Source organism: Podarcis raffonei, chromosome 8 (assembly GCF_027172205.1).
Source record: "Podarcis raffonei isolate rPodRaf1 chromosome 8, rPodRaf1.pri, whole genome shotgun sequence".
Classification (NCBI taxonomy): domain Eukaryota; kingdom Metazoa; phylum Chordata; class Lepidosauria; order Squamata; family Lacertidae; genus Podarcis; species Podarcis raffonei.
In genome coordinates, this window is record NC_070609.1 from 69,754,916 (window position 1) to 69,780,361 (window position 25,446).

Here is a 25,446-nt window from a genome sequence, read left to right on the forward strand (position 1 = left end):
AAGCTATGATGATTGTATTTAGTTATTAAATTTCTATCCTGCCTTCTTCTCAAAGGAGCACAGGGCAGCAAACACACAAGCCATTTTTTTAATAAAAAAAAACCAACTATGAAACATATTTAAAATAATTCCAGTGCTGATGTGGTAAGACCTCTACTTAGAAGACTTGTTGGGAAAGGAAGGTCTTCAGCAAGTGCTAAAAAGACAAATAAAGATGGAACCTGTCTAATATTAAACGGGAGCAATTACAAAGAGTAGGTACCACAGCGGTAAAATTCTGAATTCTATATTCTCCTATATTCCCTGGTGAGAAGGCATCTGCAGAATGCCCTCGTCTGCAGAACGTAGTGATAGATTTGGTTATATAGGGGGCAAGACGGTCTTTCAGGTATCCTGGTCCCGAGTTGTATAAAGCTTTATATTCCAAAGTCAGCACTGAGGTTGTGGGTCGGTCCTCCATTTGCCCCAGTGTTAGCCTGCCCACACCAAGCTGAACAGAAGGCCATCCAAAGACAAGTATTTCATCGTCAGGAATTTGTGAGCATGGATTCATAGTGAAAGTAGGACAGTGGTATTTGTCTTATTTGCAAGAGAAGAGGACTACAGTTTGTATGCTTTATTCTTGTTTCAATGAACAAGCTACATGGTCCCGAAGAAACCAAGTTATTCCTTATTTCTCCCTCAAATATCCATGCCGTTATTGGGGACTATCAATATTTGGAAGGATTTGTTTGTGGAGAGGTTTTTCCCCCCCAAAGAAACACCTCAAGATGATTTTTATGTTTGTCTGCAAATGCTTGGACAAGTTCCCAGATCTTCAGGGGTGACCTTCTCTTCATAGGTGACTTTGGTGTTCAATATGTATTTTAATGGAGGCAAAAAATAAAATAAAATAATCACACTGAGAAGAATAGAGCAGACAGTGCAAAGCTCACTTTGTAGCAGAGAATGTGAAATCTCTTTCGGAAGGGTGGTGACCAGCCTGTCCCTTTTCTTAAGGTTAAAGGAAGCCATGATGCTACTTGCTTCCATTGCACAAGCTTCCCACCCAAATCCCAGCCTTCCTGCCAGGGGAGAAGTTGGGACGCGACAACACATAAGTTTGGGCAGGGTCATGCCTAGGTATCGACAAACCTGTCGATTTCAGTTCCTTATTTTCCCATGCTTAAATTCAGTTCACCCTCTTTCTGCATTGGTTGGCATTCAACTGCAGCGGAATGGAATCAGGTCTGTTAACACAGCGAATGCAAGGCAGAACAATGCCTTCTCACACCCTTAGAAAGGATTGAGGAGTGAACCCTCAATGCTTACCTTTTGCTCAGTGTCAAGGAAGCGTTTGAGGTCATCCACATCCAAATAGTCCTTGTGGTTGCTGTAGGTGAGCATGAGAAGATACAGGTCCCGGCGGGTCGACATCATCTTATAGAAGGCGCAGAACTCTTCAAAGTCCAAAGTTCCTTGGTTGTCATCTGTGTCTGCCTCCTGGTGGCAAAAAGGGACATTTGCAATTAGCAGGCTTCCATCTTGTCCCTTGAGAAGCAACACGGTGAGCAGGCCAACAACTACAGCAGAAGTTTAGAATGCTAAGCTACATGGAGAGTAAAACAAACCCAGTTCCTATATAGCCCAAGACCAAATTCCAGTATTTAACTTCCAAAACGGGTTGTGCTGGGGGGAGAGTGGGACTGAAAATAGCTCCAAAAATTACCCACCTACTCCCCGCAGTTTGCAGGTAGTGAATCTGGGGCAGATTTTTGGACCCCACCAGGGTGGTTTCCCTCCCAGGAGTGCTGACCATTTTCAGTGGTCCTCCTAATGGCTGTTGTTCCCATCTTTTAGAATGTGGTGTGTTCCCAGGGTATTCTTGGTAAAAACTGGCAGCGGCCAGTAAGGATGCCATTTCTTTCTGCAGAACTGTGGGCATCTACTGTGGACTTTCCGCAGACTCCCCCACCCCCAAAAAACTGTTGAAATAGCAGCCTGGTCCTTCTCTCCTCACATGTATTCAGTGGTTTGGCCCCAACAGGGATAAACCCAGGATAGAAACTGCATCCATTGATCTTGAAATCTCCACTCCAATCTTACATGTATTTGGGATAGTTGTGGTTATTAAGTAGTGAGGGAATATAATTCTGTACATGCTCAGAGTGATCCTCTTTTTTATTATGACAACAGGCCTCAATCATAGCCTTGCACATGGGTTCTGAAGTTCCTCCTGGTGAACCCATATTCTGATGAGCCCACCCTAGACCAGCCTCCCCCAGATGGTACTCTCCAGATGTTGGTGCCCTCCAGATGTTGGACTACAACTCACTTTATAGGAGTAGTCGCCTAACAACAACTGGAGGGCACCAGGTTGGGAAAGACGTTCCTGGATTATAATGTGAGTACACAAACTTTAAAAATGCTTTGATCCTAGTTCTGTTTTGTCACCGCGCTAATTATAAAAAGATGATTGTATATTGAGTGGAGATCTAAGTTAGTTCTCTTCATCAACGAGGGAACTTCTCCCCAATTACAGCATTTCCTAATCACCACTTTTGATGTCTCAACTGGGATGGGTGTTATTGTGGGGAAAAACAGATTTCTGGCAGATCTGCAGGGCTGCCAAGATGGTCACTTCTTAATCAAGCTCTGCTGCCATCTCCAACCAGCCTGGAATTCACTTTTGTCTGTGCAATTCACAAATGTAAATCAATGGGCATTAACGGATTTCTCATTGCAGCTTTTAACTGCGTTTGTTGCTTCTGCTAGGCATTTCCCCCTCGTCCTACTGATCATTGATTCACCTTCTTTGACTGCAAAACATCTGATTCTGTTTTCAGTGCTGTCATTATGCAAAGCTTCACACTCCATTAGCATCTGCTGGCATTTAATAGCAAGCAACTCCAACACACTGAAGCTTTTGATGTGCCCCAGAATATACAAGAGCTCTCTCTCACTTATGTAACAAATAAGCATCATTAAACACAAAAGGTTCCTAATGCCCCTTCTCTTTCTTGTACAATAAATTAAAGCAACTTGGAGCTTTGTTGATTAGTATAGAATCAAACAGTTGAAAAGAACCTTTTTAGGCCATCTAGCCTAAGATGTCCTCCTTAAAATGTGGTGGCCCAGTAATAAAAGCAACCAGCCCATGGGAAACCAGGGCTTGAGATTTTCTCCTGAAGCAGATATCAGCCTGGCTGATGTACCTCCACCCACTGGGGTGGCCCAGGAAGCTGCAAGGAAGCCCACCCTCCAGGCTCACACCAGTGTGACCAGCAGGCTCTGGTTTATAGCTCAGTGGTAGAGCATCTGCTTTGCATGCAGAATGTGCCAGGTTCAATCCCTGGCATCTCCAGGTAGGAGAAAGCCTTTTCTGAAACCCCATAGAGCTGCTGCTGCCAGTCACTGCCAATGACCAATGCTAGATGGACCAATGGTTTGACTCAATATAAGGCAGCTTCTTATGCTCCCATGTTCTCAACACCAGCACATAGTCTCCCCAGGCACTTGCCAAGACCCAAGCAAGATCCACAAGTGCTAACACTTGCCCTGTAGTCCCCAAGACAGCCAGCTGGGTCTGGGAGCTGCCATTTTAATTTCCCATAATGCCCTAGTGCTTGCTATATCACCAAGCCAGGGTGTCACCAAGCCAACCTTAGAGTGTTGTTATTGTTCACTGCTACTCCCTGACACAGGAGGGGTCTCATCAGATGGCACTTTGACCAGATTACACACACACACACACACACACACACACAGAGTTCTTGGTTAGCCAGTTGGCTAATGATCTGACTCAAGATTAGGAAAGTGATGTTGCACTGTTCAAGGAGATACTCCATCCCATCTACCAAGGAAGATGTCTCATGCTATAGACAGGGAGACCTCAGTGGCATGCATAGATTAAGATGTCCAGGAGTAAGGTTATTGAGGAGGATCATTGTAGAACTGGGCAAACGGTGGTGGAGGGGGGCTCTGTGCAGGCCAGGGATGGGCAAATTCATCAAAACTGTTTTCTCATTTTTCCAATATCACGCTCAGTTCTCCACACTTCCACATCAGTATGCACATCAGCCCTAATATACACATTTCTCCAAATACACAATTTTTTTACAAAGCGTTCCTCTAATGTAAAGCATTTTGTATGCTATTTTCACTAACACATACTGTAGTAGTAGTAGTAGTAGTAGTAGTAGTAGTAATATTTATACCCCTCCCATCTGGCTGGGTTTCCCCAGCCACTCTGGGTGGCTTCCAACAAAAGATTAAAAATACATTAAAATATCAGTCACTAAAAACTTCCCAATACAGGGCTGCCTTCAGATGTCTTCTAAACGTCAGGTAGATGTTAATTTCTTTGACATCTGATGGGAGGGTGTTCCACAGCGTGGGTGCCACTACCGAGAAGGCTCTCTGCCTGGTTCCCTGTAACTTGGCTTCTCACAGTGAGGGAACCGCCAGAAGGCCCTCAGTGCTGGACCTCAGTGTCCAGGTTGAACTATGGGGGTGGAGACGCTCCTTATAGTTTAATGGACACTTATCATTAGCATATGCATTTTTGTACACATTACTTGGCTGGACTGCAAATTTTGGAGAAGTTTGAACTTTGAAGGTGGGTGTATTTCTGCTCATGCATTGCTTTGGAAAAGTGTGAATTTGATAGGTTCACCTGTAAATGCTAACGTGATCTAATCTCTCTCCCATTTCTACCCACCAGGGACAGCAGAACCTGCTCCTTTCTGAGGACTTGGAAGGAAGGTTGAGGACAGGATGCTATGAAAATGGAATAATGCACTAGATGGACCACTGGTCTGATCCAGCAGGCTCGTCTTATGTTCCTGTGTTGAGGGGCAGTGGGCAATGCATCAATCCTGCCCTCATCCCAGCAGCAACTCACAGCTCTTATGCCAGGCTAGTCCTTACCATGATGCACTAGTTTTCCAAATACAGCAAGTTTCAACACACACACACACTCTTCTTTTTCACAGCACAATCACTATACATAAGGGATAATTCACATAACGCCCACACCATCCTTACATCCCAAAAAGCCTCCACCAACTCAACAATAAATAAGTAACTACATTAAGAAGCTCAGAGGGATATGCTCAACCTTGCATATTGCAAAAATATTATCAAGGATGCTGCAGAAAAGGGGGAGGGGAAAAACACCATCAAAAGAGGCCAACTTTTTAAAACGTCAAAACCGATCCATTTCCTCCCATCTAAAGAAGCCCTCGGTACATGAAAAAGAAATAAAAGAACAAAGCCAGATATACGCAAAGCTCGCTTCACTAAGAGAGCAAATCTACATCGTGTTCCACCAGAGAAGACCAAACAGAGTCAATAAACGTGGAGCAAGGGGGATCGAGGGCATAATGGGGGAGGGGAGAGAAATAAGCCATTCATCCAGAACAGACAGAGCATCGTCAGCTCCCAAACAGAGGGTGCAGTTCTGATCATGGCTGCAGCGCTTCAGTCTGCAGCTTTGCTTTCCTGAAGTTTCAATTAAAACCAAGCGGCTGCCAAGAGAAAGAGTAAAGGGAAGGGTCATGTGGCAAAGCACAGAAAATTAAGTGCCCACTTTCAGGACTTGACGCTTCAGACACTTTATTGGGTGAAACATGGTCAAGTTGTCTTTGGGCAATGTAACCAGGTATTGGGGAGCTGACGGCTCAGTTGAAGGGTCACTTGCGCAGATGATACCAGGTAGGAAGACTGGCTGTTGGACACACTGGTGGTACAACAGCCCTATCACCCATCCATCCTGTCACCCTCTGCAACCTTTGCATGTCGGTGGTAATTATCCTTTTCCCCATTTGACAGGTATTCCGAAAGAGATGAGGCCTCCCCTCCCCCTTTAGCTGAAGCTGTTTCTTCTCCCATTACAATCCAACAGTTGGAGAGCCAGTGTGGTGGTTGCCAGAGAGCTGAGCTTGTTCCCAGGAGACACCAGTTCAAATCCTGTACTCAGTCATGTGGATCACTACCTGAAATTCAGTCATTTGCTGTCGCTGAGACTAACCTTGTGGGGTTGTTAGGGAGAAAGAAAATGTAAGCTATGGCTGTAGCTCCTCCTCATTCACTCACACCTCGGGCATCTACAACACCAAATACTGCTCCCATTCCCCCATTTCAGCCTGCTATCATAAAAGCTGTCATTTTTTTAAAAAAAGATTTCTGTTGACTTCTCCTGGGTGAAGATATGGAATCAGTACCATGGACAGCAGCTCTCAACAGATGCAGACTTCATTCTAAGGTAGAGATCACCAACCCAGCACCCTCAAAGGCTTTCAATGGAGCTCCTAAAAAAAAAAATTGGAGCAAAATTCCACCTCAGGAGGAATCTGCTTTCAGATACTGGAAGTGCTGTGAAAAGGAGTCATTAAATACTCTACCTGAGCCATTGCATCTGGGACGGACCTTTCACACAAGCAAGTCATCGCTTGAGGCTGCAGACATCAAGTGATGAATGTGCATGCACAAACAAGGCCTCAGTATGATGCACCAAAAAGCAGGGTTCTCAGGCAGAGGCCCTTCCCATCCCCCAGTAGAAGATGGTGGGGTAAGGGTACGTACCTGGCTTCCCAGCAGCCACGTCGCTGCTGCTTACCAGGAAACGGAGCAGCAGGGAGGGTTGCTGGGTTGGCTCACCTACATGAATTTCCCCTCCCCCCTCCCTCCCAGTAAGCAGCAGTGAATCACCTGCCAGGAAGTCAGATAGGCACCTCTGCCCACCACACCATCTGTTACTGCCATCACCTGAGATTAGTTTCGCTGGAGGTATAAGGGACTCAATCTGGTAGCTTCTGCATGCAAAATGTCTGTGATGTTCAGGCCACATCTGGAACAAAGTGCCCAGGTTTGAGTGCCAACGGGAGCATGCCCAGAGGAGAGTGAGGGTCTAAACCACGGAGCCTCTTGGGCTTGCCGATCGGAAGGTCAGCAGTTCAAATCCCTGTGACAGGGTGAGTTCCCGTTGTTCAATCCCAGCTCCTGCCAACCTAGCAGTTCAAAAGCACATCAAAGTGCAAGTAGATAAATAGGTACCACTCAGGCGGGAAGGCAAACGGCGTTTCTGTGCACTGCTCTGGTTTCACCAGAAGCGGCTTAGTCATGCTGGCCACATGACCCAGAAAAATTGTCTGTGGACAAACGTTGGCTCCCTCGGCCAGTAAAGCGAGATGAGCGCCGCAACCCCAGAGTCGTCCACAACTGGACTTAACTGTCATGGGTCCTTTACCTTAAGATCCCTTCCAACTGAAGTGTTGCCGAGCTATGGCACTTTCCCCAGCTAACAGATATCTAGCCACTTCAATACCCTTTCCGCTTTCCACGGGCCTCCACTGCACAATGGTGCCTTGTCTCATTTTCACCCACTGCGATTTTAGTTCCAACGAGGTTAATAGCTAAAGGAAACCAGGCAAGCTAGAGAAAGGGGAGGGGAAGAACCGAAACCACCCTATTATCATCTGCGGAAAGTTTTCTAATAATGAACTAAAAAGTGAACTGTCTCTCATGTTCGTCAAGCCAGACAGAGAATTAATGAAAGAAAATAAAGAACCATGCAGAGCGTTCAACGCCCCACCCCCAATCCAGGTAGAGCCAGGGCTGAAAGCCAGACACTGAGCTGACTTCAATTAATAGCAACCATTCAGCTGAATGAAAGGATCTACGTTTCTAAGGGTGCCTGGCTCTAAAACTGAACCCTCATTCATTTCATCCTTTCATGTGGTTTCTTAGGATTGATGTAAGAATGGCACCACAAAAAAAGATAGTTAGGCCAGTGTCTATACAAGCAGGGATGCCTGTGGAATTTGGTCTTCATGAATTCTGGGATGAACTGTTCTGATCTTCCCCTCCCAGATGAATGTGCAGATTTGTATATAACTATCCACTCAATTATGTGCTTCTCAGAACGTTGAGACCTGGTCTTGGGGCTCAAAGAACAATAAAAAAATATGTTAAATGTGCATATTTGGAGAGGAAATACATTTAGAAGAAAAGTGTTAAGAGAAAATATGTTTTAAATACTGATTTTTTTAAAGCAGATTAATGCAGAAATGGGAAAGCACAGATACCAATTATCTTGATCCATTTTTGGCTTCAGGTCTGGTTTTAGGATCAAACTGGCCTTGGTTGTCCTGCTGGACTACCTGGTAGAGGGCTGGTAGAGTGTGACCATATGAATCAGGTGGTGCCATGAAAGTCCTGGACTAGTGTTTGGGGTTGGTGATGGACTGAATGAGAACCAATAAACTGAAGCTGGATTCCACTAAGTGGGAGAGAGATAAATTGGAAAAACCATTCTTCCCCACAATCATTACCTGACTTTGCCTTCCTAAATAGCAAAACACCAGTTTATATTCTGCTCTAATATAAACTGTCATGGATTTTTCACAAGTGCATTTTTATAGGGAAAACATACATTCTGCTTTCCCATGAATCTAAAAAGTCACTTTTGGAGAACTGATGGAGCTAATTTGAAAGGCTCTAATGGGCACTTAGTGATAATCCATATATCCATTCCTCTAGTTTCTCCGTTTTAATTCTTGTTACCCTCCACCCTCGCTATTTCTTTTTACAGATGCGAGCATTTTCATTTCTTAATCCTCAGATTGTAATGGGTTTTATATTTAGTTTTCCATGCTGCTACCTCTGCAGGGTTGGTATTTGCTAGAACAGCATAAACGGAGTGTGTGTGAAAAAAGACAGTTTATTAAACATGATCTGTTCACAGCAGAGATGCAGTTTGAGTTAGGAGGACTTGTAGCTCAGCAGTAGAGCATTTGCTTTGCATGCAGAAGGTCTCAGGTTCAAAATCTGGCATCTCCAGGTTAGGCAAGGAAAGAACCATGTCTGTAATTCTGGAGAACCATTGTCAGTCAGCATATAACTAGATGGACGGATAAGGTAACTTCCTATGTTCCAAGTTCCCCCTTTGGATTCTAGTGGCCTCAATACTGTTCAGGCCCTATGATTAAACGAACAGGGTATGCTGGAAGGAAACTTAATGGTGTGGAGAGGCTAATAAAGTCCATATGCAACGGGAGCCTCTGAAGCTCTGTACAATTTAATAGACAACACTGTCATGTTACACGTCAGCGGTAATTTTTAAAGAGGCCTTTGGGTCTGTGCATAAAGGAAGGGAAATCAAGGAAGAGATTGTGAAAGAACTATCATGTGTGAGAGGTTCAAGGCTTGGGTTGCTTCAGAGAAGGGATGGAAAGAGGCAGAGGTGCCCATCTTGTTCAGTCCTGTTTCTTTTCCTCCACAGATTGACTTCCACTAATACCCACATTATTCATCTTGCTATCTGCTATGACTGAAACTAACACAATTATTCTCCATGCATTTCAAAGGAAGGGGAGCATCGAAAACAAGGTGGGGAGGAAAACAACACAATTATTTATATAATGTTTGCAGACTAAAAACAACCATGACAATAGTTGAATACTGCTCAAATTTGCTTGTGTGATTTCCATTCCTGACCTTATTCCTGACCAATATATGCTCCCATTTCTGACATAATTTCCAAAACATCCCTATTTCAGAGTAATAAGATGTAAGGAGCAAGCTTTTGGAGCTCACAGAAACAGGGAGACAGAAGCAAGAGCAATTACAGGCAACTTCAGGGAGACAAGAAAGAGAGTATTGCATATTTCCTGTTCAGATCAGGAAGGGCTTGGTGAGTCACTTCTAGCTCATGAGTCTGGTTGAGGGCAGACTTGAGGTTGGTGAAGCAGTGCCCTGTTTGGTACACTCATGGACTAGCTTTCACTGCTCCCTGGGACAATCTGTTGGAGACTGCAGAGCCAACAGCAGATGGGGAGAAAAGTGCTGTAGATTAACTAACACAGAAAAAGATTGCCCTGCTTCAGTTTTAACTTTTGCCACGTCCAGATTACTAGTCCAGCACCGAGGGCCTTCTGGCGGTTCCTTCAATGTGAGAAGTGAGGTTACAAGGAACCAGGCAGAGGGCCTTCTCGGTAGTGGTGCCTGCTCCCATCAGATGTCAAGGAAATAAGCAACTATCTTACTTTTAAAAGACATCTGAAGGCAGCCCTGTTTAGGGAAGTTTTTAATGTTTAATGCTATATTGTGTTCTTTAATATTCAGTTGGGAGCTGTCCAGAGTGGCTGGGGAAACCCAGCTAGATGGGTGAGGTATAAACAATTTATTATTATTATTATTATTTGTTGTTGTTGTTGTTGTTGTTGTTGTTGTTATATTACTAGTCTCAATCCTTTGCAGGTCTACTCAGTAGTATGTCTCATTTTGTAAATAAGTATGCTGGGGATTAAAAAGAAATGCAATAGAACCAACATGGCTGCTGTCTTGGAAAGCAGTTAAAAATAATTTCTTACTTTGGTGTACTAAATACACACAAACAGGATCCAGAGAGGCAAGAAACTGAAGCAAGGGAGAAATGAATGAGCCACTTTGGAAGGTGTCAGGGGCCACATAAAATGAGGTTGGGGCCACAGATTTCTCATACTGAACAGGGAACCTTCTTGAGGGCCACATTGCTTCTGGAGTTGCAAACCAATGGTGGGTGTGGCCATAGACACACCAATCACCACCCTCAAGCAAGCAAGCATCACCATTCAACAACACATTACAGCAGGGCAAAATCACTAGAAGAGGGTGCAGAGTCTTGGGTATGAGGTAGAGAAGACTGGAGGTGTGTGGTGGGGGGTTGCGTTCAGCCTGAGGTTCTTTACCCCTGGGCTAGAGGATCAAATCCAGCAAGGCCGTCTTTACAGACTTAAAGAACTTCCATCTGCAATAAGCTCTAGCAATGAGACCAAAGGAAAACAGATATGTCAGGCAGAGCTGCTGAAGCTCCGCTTTATATATAAGAAAATCAATTGAAAAGGATCAACAAAAGCAGCTTTGCGGGGGAAGTGAAAACTGCTGTTTAAGAGAAATCCTTCTCCTTTAAGTCTCAGCACACACATACACATTCTCCTTCCAGAGCGCAGCATCTTTACCTGGACAAACAATGGCAGATTTGGGCATTTGAGGAGGGAAAAATTATTCCTTGCCTCCCCCCCCCCAACCCTCAGCATCTCTGTTGGTGCCAGCAACACTTTTAGATTCTGCTGACGCCAGGGAATTGGCTTGTTTTGAGGCAATCTGCGCACTTCAGAAGCCACACACACATTCACCTACCACAAAGGTCCGAATTCCCAGCAGCGTTGTGAAGTACGCAACAAGACGTTTGAATAGCGCTGCACGTTGCCAGCGTTGCTTTAATCTTCCCCCATTCAATTATAAATTAGGTCAGGGCCAAACTGCAGAGACAGGCTTCAGAGGCAGCCCTTGTATGCCTGGTGGCAGATTTCCTACCCACCCACCCCCCGCACCCCACCAGATGCAGAGCCTATCATCATAAGAGCACAAATTGGTACAGGCTAAGCACAGCGGCTACACTTCAGAGGAACAGATGGTCCTTGTGTTCCGGACGCCCTCATAACAAATAGGAAATATGCAGCAGCTCTGATGATGGATGCAAGGCCACCATAGCAAGTGTTGGGCTTCTAGGGACAGATGTGCATCAAAAGGCCAGGTCTCCAGGTCCCCAAGCCCTTTTTACCCTGAGCACAAATAGCCACAACCACTGGATCGTTCAGCCGGCAGGTTGTTGTGTTGCACACGATTCCCCCACTAAATGCAACCTGGCAATTCCTTTTGGGTGCCCCAGTTGGGAACAGTCTGAGGCCTCACTGTTCACCATGTGGCCAGCTGGATCCTTGAGCACCTTCCAGCACCTTTGTCCCACTGGGCTTTGGCTCAGGTGGAATGCCACAGGCCTTCTTTGCACCACATTTACCCTTCCTGCTCTGAATTCTGAAGCCTCGCTGACAGCTTCTGTCTCTCCATGTCATGGGACCTCCCTGAAGATCTTGCATGACTTTGTAGCCCTAGATGCCAGAGCAGGAGAAGAAGGAGCAGAAGCAGGCTGGAAGGCAGACATCCAGGAGTCGAGGAGATCCTTCCCCTTGTGATTCTGGATGTTACAAGCATCCCAGTTGCTGGAGCCCACAGGAGGGGAGAGAGCTCCTGCTTTTCAGAGGTGGAAAGCCCAATCATTGTTAGTGCAATTCATTCCCTCAACAGTTCTCCAAGTTCTGACAAATCAGGAACCTGCAAACCTCATCTTGACACTTGGTGCTATGCAAAAAATTGATGGTAATTCTAGAAACTAACCACCTCCCAGGGGGGCACTGTTAAGCTTGGAGAATGAAGGTCGCACCTTCTGTGGCCACTTTGTGACTCGCATGCCAGTAACATACAATAAACATGAAAGTGAGGACATCTGGTGGTAGAAAGGATGAAGAAAAACAAGTCTGCCGGGGCTGCAGCCATAAAAAGAGCCCAACAGGAAAAGGAGCTGTCTGTTCAGTGTTCATATTGCAGTTTATCGCCCCCGAGTGCCTGCAGTCTGCCTTGTAGAGATGCGGCTGTGAATGGAGTGCCCTTACCTTGAACATCTGCTTGACTTTCTGCCGGGGTAGGTTGACGTTCAGCTTATGCATCAGCTGGAGCACCTCGTTGATGCTCAGGCTGCCATCGCCATTTTTGTCCGCTTCGTCGAAGGTTTGCTTCAACCACATTTAGCAGGAGTCAAGGAAAAGAGAAGAGACAACTCTGCCACGGCAAGCAAAGAGGAGAAGATGCTGAATGAAATGAAGGCTGCTTCCCTTGGACTACAGAAATAAAGGGATTCAAAAACCACAGAGCAGTTGAATCAGGAAGAAATAAAAATCGTGGAAGGCCATCTGATCAAGCTTTCTGCCACAAGATGGGACCATCCATTCAGTGGGCATGACAAACAAACTGCTGGTGTTTGACCACTGCTCCGTTTTGCCTAGTGCTGCTTGGGGAGGCTCCCCAAGACCTTGGACAGAGGGAGGTCCTTCCTAGCTTAGCTACCTGAGAAAAGATTTACCTGATAGTGTTAGGATTTGGGACTTTCTAAAGTAGGTGTCCTGCCATGAAGTAATGGTCCTTCTTCACTAACGCAACATATTGTGGGCTTTGGTGGATATAAAATATATTTTTAAAAATTTGAGGGGAGGGGTTCAAAGGAAGAACATGCCTGACTGCCCATGTTACACAGTGTCAGGGTTTGGCATTGTTGGACATCTGCAAAAAGCCACAACCCTACGCCCTTCTGGTCTTGTCTGTGCCCTGAGGTTGCTGCTGCTGCTGTTTATGATGATGATGATTACATTCCTTAATCTCATTATAAAATACAGGCAGATAAAACCAAATGAAGAAGCAGTGTGTGAAATACAGAATTCCTAAAATGCTCCTCCAACAATACAATGAGTTGTGACCAATGTTAGTCCCACTCACAGTAGACTCTTTGAAATGAACAGAAATGGCTAACTTAGGTCCATTTGTGTCAATGAGTCTACTGTGATCAGGACTTAGTTGGTAGTGACCTAATGTCCCTCTCTGCTCACTTGCACTGTTGGCAGTGACAGGAATGTGGAAAGGAAGCAACATCTTTCCCTTGCTTTGCCCTTTTCTCCTCTGGGTGATGGTGTGGGTTGGGCCCAAAGAGAAAAAGCAAATGGGTAGGGAAAACAGAAGTGAGGATGAAAGGAGGGGGGCTGCTGAAGAACTCGTGTTCAAGGTGCCCATCAAAACTGCATGGCCAACAGTGCATCCCCCCCCCCGCCCTCCACTGAAGGATACTGGTCTCTAGTCCTCTGACGCTTTGACAGGCTGTCTTCATCGCTAATCCCAGCCATCAAGTACTTCAGGCCAGTGATCCACGTCCGAGCTTCCCCTGCACTGGATGACACCAAGTCAAGAGACTCCATGTGGTCTCCATAGTAGATACTGAAGCAGCAGTTGGGGTCAAAGCTGCCATCCGCATAGCGCTGGAAGATCTCTGACTGTTTTCCTTCACAGACCTCCTGGATCGAATCGATAGAGACTGGAAAAAAATAAAATAAGGCAAGGAGGTGAGAGGGTGGGCTGGGCAATCATGCAAAAGGTTGGAATAAAGACTCACTCTTCAATAAAGAAACTATTCCCATCCCACATTTGACACCTGGTCTGAGTTTGATTCCCCCCCCCCCACCTCTGAATTGGGGCCATTTGGCAGACTGTGGTACATGACTGCCAGGCTGCTGAGCATTCAATTATCATTTGGAAATCCAAGGATTGTGTTACTCAGGGCCCCTGCCCCAGATTACATGTTATATGGGCAATCTATCCAGAAGATAGATTGTAGATTGAGGAGTTAGTGATCTGACATGGCTGCCCTCTTCCTGCCTCTGTTCCTTCCCCCTCTCCTTGTCTCTTAAGTTCTTTGATGGCATGAGAACAGCCTATAATGTCCTAATCAGTTAGGAGGAAGAGATAGTGATGAGTACCCTCTTTGATGTTGGACATTGTTTTGAGAAAGTGAGGCATTGGGAGGGGGTGGCTAATGAATGATATGCATGTAGCCAGTAATGAATGATCGGCAGGTAGCCAGTCAGGCAAGCCACACAGGCTGGCTAGCTATAAATCAGTTGGTTGTGGACAGAATTTTTGGAAGAAACTCATGCACGGGCTGAATGGCTGAGGGGTCATGCCAACCAAAATCTACCTGGGGGAGTCACTTCACCACTTCTTGAGGGCTTCCAAGTGGCAGATCAAAGTGCTTGCTGGGTATGTATATATTGCTTGCTGTTTAGAATAAAAATCTTTAATCTTCTCACTCACTTGTGTTTTGTATTACTTCTGAATCTCATTTTAAAAGAACCACCTTGCATTTGGCAAGACCCATGTTTAAGTTGTTTTAAGTGCACAGCTGAACGTGTGGATGCGCCCCCTGCAGCAGGGAATCCAGACTGGATGTGCAATCCTGCTTGGGGAATGCCCAGAGAGAAACATCTCTGTGCTCTGTAATGCTCATTTCAGGGACATCTTGAAACAGTCCTTGTATAATTAAAATTGTTGTAAGAAAAAAGTGCTCCCTTTTCCCTTATGGGGTATTCAAGAGCCCGTATACTCCTTACGTAGGTTCTCTATGGGTAGGAGAAAATAACAGAGGCCACACAGAGAATATTGAGAAGCAAAGCAGCTAGTAAGCCTGATCTTCATTAAACTCTTGCAACAGGGTCCCCCACTCACCCCATGCAGGGAGGGAGGAGAGGAACCCAGAACACTGCTGTGCAAGCTCTTCTATAGACCCTTGAAATTGCCTACCTTGTAGCTCAAGACCACCCCCCAAAACATCATACATACATCATAGAACGAGGTGGTCCCCAGCAGAAATTTGAGTGTGTTGCTTCTCTCCTGTCTGCCAGGATACCTGATAATGCCTTATCTGATTGCCTTTTCTGGGTAGCCTGGCCAGTCCTTTGAGAAGGTAAATACTTCCTGAATCTCTGTGTGCTCAGCTTAACAGATACTTGCCAGACCGTATTTACAGGGAGGTGTAAGCCCCTACACCTACAGTCCAAACACAACTGAAAAGCTTTCCCCGTTTCCTTCCTCCTTGCAGAGAAATATTTGAGGTCAATTTGGGAGAGTCAAAATGGCTTCAGGATTGTTCTCCTGTACTATTTCAGGTACAGTGGTACCTCAGGTTACATACGCTTCAGGTTACATACACTTCAGGTTACAGACTCCGGTAACCCAGTAATATTACCTCGGGTTAAGAACTTTGCTTCAGGATAAGAACAGAAATTACGCTCTGGCAGCAGCGGGAGGCCCCATTAGCTAAAGTGATGCTTCAGGTTAAGAACAGTTTCAGGTTAGGAACGGACCTCCGGAACGAATTAAGTACTTAACCCGAGGTACCACTGTACTTGGTTTATATACTTATGTATGTGTTTGCCTTGTACACTTATGAACATTTATTATATATATATGACCGTAGAATTCCTGTAACAAAATGCTTTCACACAAATATGTCATGTGAGTGGAGTGGCCGCTCACTCCATAGTGCACCACACACTTACTTTTGGCTTTCTCGTTCTTTCGCGAGGGCCTCCAGCGGATGCATGACTTGTGCTCGTCCAGGTAGTAGAAGCGAACAAGACCTTTGGAACTGCCTCGGAGTTTGATCATCTGAGTACCAGCTTGCATGGAACTCATACATTTTTCCACTATACAAAGAGAGAAAATGAGAGAGAAAGAAATAATGACAATTAATTAATTGAATTGAATTTATATTCCTAGGATCACAGGACAATTTACAGTATAAAAACCACACCAAAAATGCATAAACTACAACAACCCAGCCATCCAGTTGTTGTTGTTGTTTTAAAAAGAACGCATTGCCAAAATGCATTGAAGGCAATACAATGTTTATGTGTGATCATGGTTAAGGGAAGAAGGAGGAAGTAGCTGCAAAAAAAAAAAAAGTGTAGAAGTCTGGTTCTATGAATCACCCCATGGGCCACATGAATTATTGTAAGCATTTTGGTAACCGTATAGAAATTGAGAAAGACACACCGGGGCAAATTGCTTTAGAACTTTTCTTTTTTAGTACAGAAGGGAGAGCATTAAAAATTAACAGCAACATGGTTCCATAGCACACTGGATCCTGACTGCATCTCAGTGTGAGACAGTCAGCTGCTGAAAAGAATTCCAGACTAGGAAGATGGAAGACTTATGCAGATTCTGGGCAAGAACTGCATATTAAGCACTGGAACAAGAAACACTCAAAACTAGTTCTGCCTATGGCTTTAAATGTGGTAGGACAAAGACTGGCAGATGCGCAAAAGATAAACACTAGAAGCATCAACCACCCAAAGGTGGTTTTATCCATGTTTGGTGGAAATGTATCCTACTCTTGGGAAGAAAAGCAATTTGGTGATTTACCAGTGCATTAGTCTATAGCTTGTCTTATGATCCATTAAGAATGCAATTGAGCAGCCTATTCAAATACAGCAAATAAAATTGTGAGGGGGCTGCACAGTGCCCCTAGACTGCACAGTGCCCCCAACAAGGAGTGCTCCACCACTAATTTGTTCAACTTTCAACATTCCTTGCTTTCATTGTACTTATAGCCTGTTCCATACCTTTGATGCACCATCTGCATGCATTATTTTTTCTTGTCCAATAAGATGATAACAATTTGAATGCTTCGATTTGCGTGACATTCACATTCACTTACTGGAAGATAGATAGGAAACTGCCTTATAAACATTCAGAGCACTGGTCCATCTTGCTCTGCACTGCTTATACTGGTTGGTGGCAGCTCTCCAGGGTTTTAGACCAGGGTTTCCTAAACTGGGGTCTCCAGCTGTTTTGGACTACAACTCCCATCACCCCTAGCTAGCAGGACCAGTGGTCAGGGATGACGGCAATTGTAGTTCAAAAAAATAGCTGGAGAACTAAGTTTGGGAAACACCGCTTTAGATCGTGAACTGGAATCTGAAGAGGCTGGGGATTGAACCTGAAACCTTCTGCATGCAAGCTCTATGGCTGAGCTATAGTTCCTCCTCCACCACATACACCATTTGTTAAATGTGAACTAATGTAGTATGTAGGTAGTAATTTTTTTCGCTATAAGCCGCACTAGTGCAGAAAGAACCTTCAGAGCCGAGACACAAATTTAGCTTATAATTCTCTGGCCACCAGCACAAATAAAGAAACAGGCAAGGGGCAGCGTTTTCTACTTAAGTCCTCCTTCGATGGACAACACTGAGACTACGAAGAAGGGAGCTGACAGGCCCCCGGCTAAGATTGATGGGGCAGTGCACCATTTCCACTGCCTCCAACACATAGAGGGTAGTGGGACCACAATCATGCTCTCCCCACATCACACAAGCGTTTTAGTGCCCAAGTAAGGCTTCTGTTCCTCAGGGGCATTATCAGTTACTATGAAATTAGCAGCAAAGACATCAACTGCAAAGAACGGGTCCAGCTCTAATCCTCCAGATTTGAGATTTGGGGCTTGGCATTTATGGCTAAACTGCCTGAATACATGACTGACAGTACGATAGAAAACTATGCAATTGAGCTTTCCCTCCTCCCCGAAGGTTTGAACTCCGCTTCTCACTGTCAGGAGTCATTGTTATAAGGTGGGTATTGATTCAGATAACACTTTCCCACTGTTATTAATGCTTTGCGCACGGAATAAAGAGCAGGAAAAGGTGGCAGGACAAGTGGATCAAGAGGGCAAAGATACCTTAACAACACTTTCCAAATTGCTTTGTTCAGCACGATTGAGCAATCCCACAAGTCACTCATTCCAAAGTAGCCATTACTGCTTTTTTGGTAATTTGCTCGCACTGTAAGCCCCCCATTAGAAGTTCCTCCACTTTCCTTTCTTATTACTGGCATCATCACACAACAGCCAAGATTCCCAGATGTCAGGGTTGAGATGCAGGCAGCTGTCAGAGGTAAGGTGGGAGTTAATCCAGGGAGTCCAAAGAACACAGGAAGCAGCCCTGTACAGAGTCAGAACACTGATTCATCCTGCTCAGTAATATCTGCACCAACTTGCAACAGCTCTGCAGGGTTTCAGGCAGTGGGTCTTCTCAACCCTACCTAGGGCTGGGAATAGAACCTAGGGCTTTCTGCATGCAAAGCAGATGACCTACCATTGAGCTGCAGACCTGCCATGGACTGGTTGGATGAAGAGGGATGGTAGGAGGAACCAGTTGGGGAACCCCCACAGGAAGAAGGCTGAGCCCGGGGAGTGGTGGTGGGATGGCGATGAGTGGTCAGAGAGAAGAAGAGGGAGAAGACTGGGAATAGTTGCCAGAAGTTGAAGAGGTAACAGGGCTTAGTGAGCTGGGAGAGTCAGTGGCCAGGATAAGTCCAGACTCAGAGACAGAAACTGAAGCAGAGGAGAAGGGAGGTCAATAGGCAGAGATGAGTCAGGCTGGCGAAGAGCCACAGGTGTCTTCCTATCCTGCTGCGGCAAGCTCCCCTCCCTGCTTGTCTCCCAGAACCAGAAGAGAGCTGAAAGGGTGGAGCAACAGCAGGCTGCATGCAGGCACAGTCTCCGATTGCTTGGAAAAAGCCCTGGGGAGGCAGGGACTTTCAATATTGGGGTCAGCCCTACCAGGGATGAGATGCTGTGCTCATTAGCCTTGACACGCAGCCAGGTCTGTGAAGATCAAGTTTTTGCTAATAAAGAGTTAAATGCAACTTTGAACGGTGTGATTTACTGCCGGCCCACTCTTTGACAAGACCTTTCCCAAACAGGTTAGAACACTTGAGCCAAAGAGATCTTCTGGATGAGCCAGGTCCTTACCTGAACAGGTTGTATTTTATAGGCCTTCCTCTCCAGGAGGGCCCAATGGCTTCGGGTTTGTGTATCAACCCTGCCTCTTTATGGAAGGGCTGTGGCTCACTAGTTCCTGGTTCACCTTGGAAAGCTGCCCACAGCCCAGCGCTACCTGGCCCCAGATCATATTACGCTTTTTAGTCAATTCCACATTTTAAAATGAAAGTGAATTGGCCCATTAAAAAGGACATGGTATGCTTCTAACATGCCAGTGCTCCAGATGAGGCTTGGCAAAGATAAAAGCCACCTGTGGTCAATAAAGAACTCTTTTGCTATTGATCCTTAGCTTGGCTCCTTGCATCTCCATCAGCCTCATGGTGTAAGAACAGAAGAATGAAAGCAAAGAAAGGCCAGAAGAATAGCAAAGCGCAGCCATGCTGGTGGTATTCACAGAAAGCATTACAGGAGCATTCATCCATGGCGTACATGACACTGATTTCTTAGAGGTTTATTAGCTACTTGTGTCCCGGAACAAAAAACAACGCACTGTTAAAGCAACAGTCTTCAGAAACATCTTATTGATAGAACTTGCTAACCCACTGGACCAACAGCTCACCCCAGCATCCATCAGAGAGCAAATCAGAGATGCTACAAAGATCCACAGTTTTGGCTCCTGAAGCAAGAGCTATGTATCAGCTGCTCTGATGAGGTTATCAGAACATAGAGCTATGCCATGCTTGCTATTGTGAAGGTACTAATTCATTTCACTCCCTTGTCCATTCGCTGAAATCAGCTCAAGTGGAGGCTAAATCATTGTTTACAGTGGGTTGTTTTGTTTTTTGTACCTCCACTCTTCAAAAGAGAGGGGGGGGAGTTCTTAAAATGTTACAATCAACAGCAATAGGATGATATTGTTTGTTGGATCAAAGCAACAGCAAATACAGTACTGGTTGCATTTGCAGGACTGATTTCCATTCTGAACACAAGATTGGGAAGTGAACATCAGCAATTTCTGCTCCTATTTCTGTTTCCGTTTCTCCAACATCCCTGCCTGTGACTCTATTGTAAATTAAATAATAAAAACATCATAGGATACTGATTTATCTTTACACCAAATCCTGACCTTTGTTTTGTTAGCATTATTTTAGCTGTTACAAGAGAACATTGAAATGTTTCATTTATTAGCCACTAATATGTCACATTGTTTCTAATTTACATTGTTAAATTTGATAAAACAGTTAATAGAAGGGGAAAGATATTCACAGATATTAAGCTGACCAGCTTGGGTCAAATTCCTCTCCTGCCCCTGCCCCTGGTGCTGACTAGAATACAGCTGACTTGGCTTTATTTCTGAATACTGAGAGCTTAAACAGCACTGAGCAACTGGCTGCTTCTCACTGGAAGAATAAGGCACACATTGCAGAAGGGACTGTCTGTCGGTGTCTGGTACTGTCCACCCAACATCTGTCCTTGGCCAAGACGAGACACAAAACACACACATCGTGTCATCACTGTTGCAGGCTGTTTACAAAAACTGCATTTTCCCTTTGAGCAACCTCTATACCAGAAGGAAGGATGCAGGCTCTGCATAGCCCCCAAGCCTGCATATCACGCTTTCTCCTCTCTGTGCTACAGTGAACTGGTTTAGGCATGCAGGATCGCCATGCAACAGCGACGCCTGTTGCCCGCCCACTGGGGCAAGGGAGACCAACAACAGGTGGTGCCAGAGCCAATGACAGGCAGAGCCAACATTCTAGTTTTGCCCCATCTGCCTCCTCCCTGCTGAGTTCTACAATGGCCAACACTGAGACTAAGAGGGAGGAAGCTGATAGGCAATGCTGCTGCCTGAAGTGGTTGCAAGAAGGTAGGCAGGTGGGGGCTGGCTAAGGGCAGGCTGAGATGAGTGGGGCACTGTCCCACCTGCAAATGACTGCAGCATCGTATGAGCTGGACCAGAACAAAGCCCTGTTTCCACTGTGGCTAACCCAGCACCTCCAAGAAGCCCACAAGACACTGCAGAATTCTCTTGGCATTCTCCTGCAACTGGTATTCAGTGGGCAGATTCCATAAAGCCATTGAGAGATGACTTCTTCTCCATTAACAGGTCTTGGAAAGCCACCTAAACCTGTGGCAGCAATTCCCAAGCATACTTCTTTTTAATAAAGGGAAACTGACATATTCAGCATCGAATGGAGGAACAGAGTCATTGGAAGCTTAAGCCTAACGTGAACTGGCCCCTACGAAGGAAAGGTTTCCTTGCACTTACAGAAATCACTGCTTTTGTGCAATGATTTATTTAGCACTTACGAGCCGTGTATTATATTCCCAATGTTCCTCCACGGAGCTCGCAGTGAAAATTTGAGCCAGGATCTGAAGCCTCTGCACCTGGCAAGACTGTAAGACTCTCAAAAGCCCTGCACAGTATGAGCAGCACAATATGCCCAAATGAGCCAGTTTGCATCAAGTCTGGACTGGGATCTGAAACCATGATTCCCACGACCCAGTTCAACACAAAACATTAAACTACTGCAAGGACTTTTGACAATTCAAAAAGCATAAGAACCCTGTCTTTACATGGTCACTTTGCTTGTAGGTTGCAGCTGCTGGAGATCCACAGTCCAGTAACACAGACTCCCTTATCCAGTGATAACAAAATTTTGGAATGCTCTCCACAGCAAGGATAGAAATGTCGCAAGTTTCCTTCTACCAAGTCAGACGTTGGTCCCTCGAGCTCATCTTGGCTGTGAATCCTGGATAGACCTGCTTCCTGACTTGCAGGCCTTTTTCCACCTGGCCTCTAAGGGCGGGGCCCTGGCTGACTCCAACTACAAAGGCTGAGGCTGATGAAGAGGCCAGAGGCCATCCTAGCTAAAGACCCATCCTGCAGGAAATTCTGAGCTGCATCCTTTGCAGCTGGAGACGGAGGAGAGGACAGAGGGTGAAGAAAGAGCTGAGTGGAGGGAGACACTTTTCCCATCCTCTGGACCCACCCTCCCCTGGGAAACTGAACAAACTTGCTGCACCTGGAGTTGGGTGTGGAGAGTACAGAATGGGACACAGCTGTGGGCAGCCTGAGGAAGTACCACCCACATTGGACCTGCCCATAAAAAGCAAGACCAGAGCAGGAAACTACTGTTTCCAGGAACTTTTCTTGTTATGAAACTTTTGTGGGTGAGCTGACAGTTTGTGTGGGTCCTGGGTGAGAACCCAGAGGCTGAGAGGGAGGGTTTGTCAGGAGGAAAACAAATTGATAGTGATTCATATACAGTCATACCTTGGATCCAGAACGCCTTGCGAGTCGAAAGTTTTGGCTTTTGAATGCCACAAACCCGGAAATGATTGTTCCTGTTTGTGAACGTTATTTGGAACCCGAATGTCCAACGCTGCTTCCGCAGGTTCTGATTGGCTGCGGGAGCTTCCTACAGCCAATCGGAAGCCACGCCTTGGTTTCTGAATGTTTTGGAAGTTGAATGGACTTTCAGAACAGATTTCGTTCAACTTCCAAGGTACCACTGTACAGGCACCCCCTGATTTGCAGGGGGTTGCATTCTGGGTAATCGGGTGTGATGCCCCACCCCATTCTGCCCCCTTTTCGGGCCACTTCCGGGTTGCTGGGATGTACGCTTGAGTGGCCACGCACATATCAGACACATGTAAATTGGTCGTGGTCTGTATATCAGTAGCTCTGTATTAATGTAACTTTTGTATATGTAATGATATCTTTGTAACGTTTTAAGTTGCCTGTTGCTGCTTCTGTTTTCTGTATGCCACTTAAGAGATATTTTTGTTAAGAGGCATAGAAATTAAATTAATCTAATCTAATGTGTGCAGCTCTCCAAGATTTCAGGTAGGAGTCTCTCCCGGACCCACCTGGGAGATCTGGAGCTGGAAAAATGGGTGAGGGGGTTCATTGTCAAAAAAACTCCAGTGTAAATTTTCCTGCATAGAATAGGGCTTGGCATTTTTATTTAAGTAGTATGATTCCTCCCTGCCCCCACTCCGCTGTCTGTGTGGAGACACTGCTATGGCCAACCCAACTTCATTCAGGGCCAAAGTAGGCATTTCCACAGGGATGGGGAATATGTGATCCTCCAGCTGTTGCTGGACTATGGCTCTCTTCACCCTGACTACTAGTCATGCTAGCTGGGGCTGATGGAAGCTGGAACTGAACAACATCTGGAGGGCCACAGATTCTCCACCCCAGCATTACTCTAAATGGGTGATTAGCAACCGCACCTGGTTTATTTTAATCTAAACACTAAGCATGGCAGGAGAGGACCTTTTCTTTGGGACCACAGTAGATGGGAAGAGGAGGTCTTGGTCTCTCCTCCATAGCTGTGATCCCAACAAAAATCTCCCTCCCCTCTTCACCATGATGCAATTGGTCATGGGAGGGGGGGACTCCTGTTCACATCCATCCCTAAATCATGTATTTAAAAAATCATATTGCAGTGAAGCTTGTAGGGTCCTTTAGTCCGGTCTGGGGACTGTATAACAAAAAGCAAAATAGCTTTTGTACCAGAGGCGCAATTAACATTCTGCAAACTAAGGCTGGGGAGTGAGCACTTGTGGAAATGTGCACCGGAAATTAACCAGGAAAGCTAGACAATGTTTGGCAAGTTCTGTATCTATGGTATAGATGCCAAACTATTTTTTTTAATAATATTTATTACTTTTAAAGATTACAGAAAAGGAAAACTAGCTGAACTGTAGGTCAAATGTTCTAAGCCAAAATGTTCTTGAAACATCTTCTCTAACAACCGACAATTTTATTTTATTTTTTATTTTACTACACATATACCAACGTTTTCTCCAAGGAGCTCAAGATGGCAAGCATTTTCCCTCCTCGTTTAAACCACACAACACTCCTGTGATGTAGGTTAGGCTGAGAGGCAGTGACTGGCCCAAAGTCACCCAGTGAGCTTCATGGCTGAGTGGGGATTTGAATCCTGTCCTCCCAAGTCTTGGCCCAACACTCTAACCACTACACCACACTGGATACATCACTGAAGAAGCAGAACGACTATAGCCTGAGGATACATCTCACTTTGTACAACCCCCTCCCACAACTACAAATAGACAAAGCTGTCATTAAATACCACTTAAGCCCCAAAGCCTTTAAGACGTTATTGTCTTGAGCAGAACAGGGATGTGTGCAGGTTCGCAGTCTTACCCATCTGGCCCATTTTCCATTTGGGAGTGGCTACTATGCTGCCTCCAATCCAGAAAAACTCCTCTGCCAGGCGGGCAACCGAAAACTTGTTCTGGAACAAAGGACTTCTGGAGAGTTCCATTTTGGAGGACAAGGCCGCTTCTGTGTTCAGCGCAAGGGTTGGTTGTTGTTTTTTCTGCCTCACATCCAGGAGGCTCAGATCAGGCAACTACAAGGTCCCAGTGGAAGGGCATGTACAAAAATATAAAGCATAAAAAATGAAAAGAAAACCCAACCCTCAGACTGCTAAATTCTACTTGTGAATTAAAAGTCAGACGTCGTTCTAGGCTATTTTCAGTCACAGCCAATTTCTCAGCTTCAGTCTCCGGCCTCCCTCCGTCCTTCCGCAAGGCTGGAAGACAAACTCCCAGATTGTTTTCTTGGTAATCTAAGTCATTAGCACTTTGAGGCGCTCAAAAAAATAAAAATTAAAAAATTAAGATCTCACTTAAGACGTTGTTGGGGTAGAAGGTGAGATGCCTCCATTATTATTTGTCCCCTGAGAGGCAACGTGGCAGTTGGGGTGATGGAAAAGGAAGGCCTCTGATTCATGGCGTTAGATCTCCTCCCATCGTCACTGGTTGATGGCGAGCTCTGGGTGCTGTTACTTCAAGCCACAGCTGCCTCTTCTGCATCCTGCTTCCCCTTTTGACCGCTCAGAGTCCACCCCTGCAGGCATCCTGCACTGAGAGAGCACTTGAAATCCTAATGAATTTCCTATGCCTGCTTTTGCACTTCCGACGAGAGGTTCTTTCTGCTCCGTGCCAGGGCCATAGAGGGCTCTGAATGCCACTTCAAATCCATCTAGGCAGCTGAGTGTCTCATCCTCTATTGCTATACTGCTGTATACTTTAAAAAGAAGATGTCGACGATGACTATACGTACCAAACCAAAAGGTATCCTTTTTAAACCATCTTCTTGCCTTCTTGCTCGAGTCTGAACTGCTTAATCAGCATCTTTAGAGGAACATTTTCAATCCAGCAAGAGGAGGAAGAGAAAAAGCAATCCGCAATCCAGCTCGAGCAACACATGTTTGCTTGAAATGCTAAAT

The 25,446-nt window shown here is 45.4% G+C and overlaps 1 protein-coding gene across 1 annotated transcript in view; it reads right to left on the minus strand.

Moving 5' to 3' along the window:
- PLCH2 (phospholipase C eta 2) overlaps positions 1-25,007 on the minus strand; it is a 115,860-nt gene extending 90,853 nt beyond the window's left edge. Inside the window, exons 1-5 of the mRNA XM_053400689.1 lie at positions 24,357-25,007; positions 15,960-16,106; positions 13,696-13,939; positions 12,474-12,603; positions 1,312-1,482 (exon numbers count right to left, since the gene is read on the minus strand). Coding sequence (XP_053256664.1) covers positions 1,312-1,482; positions 12,474-12,603; positions 13,696-13,939; positions 15,960-16,106; positions 24,357-24,477 — 813 coding nt within the window. The 5' untranslated portion in view covers positions 24,478-25,007. The remainder of the gene's footprint in view (positions 1-1,311; positions 1,483-12,473; positions 12,604-13,695; positions 13,940-15,959; positions 16,107-24,356) is intronic.
- Between the last annotated feature and the right edge of the window lie 439 nt (positions 25,008-25,446).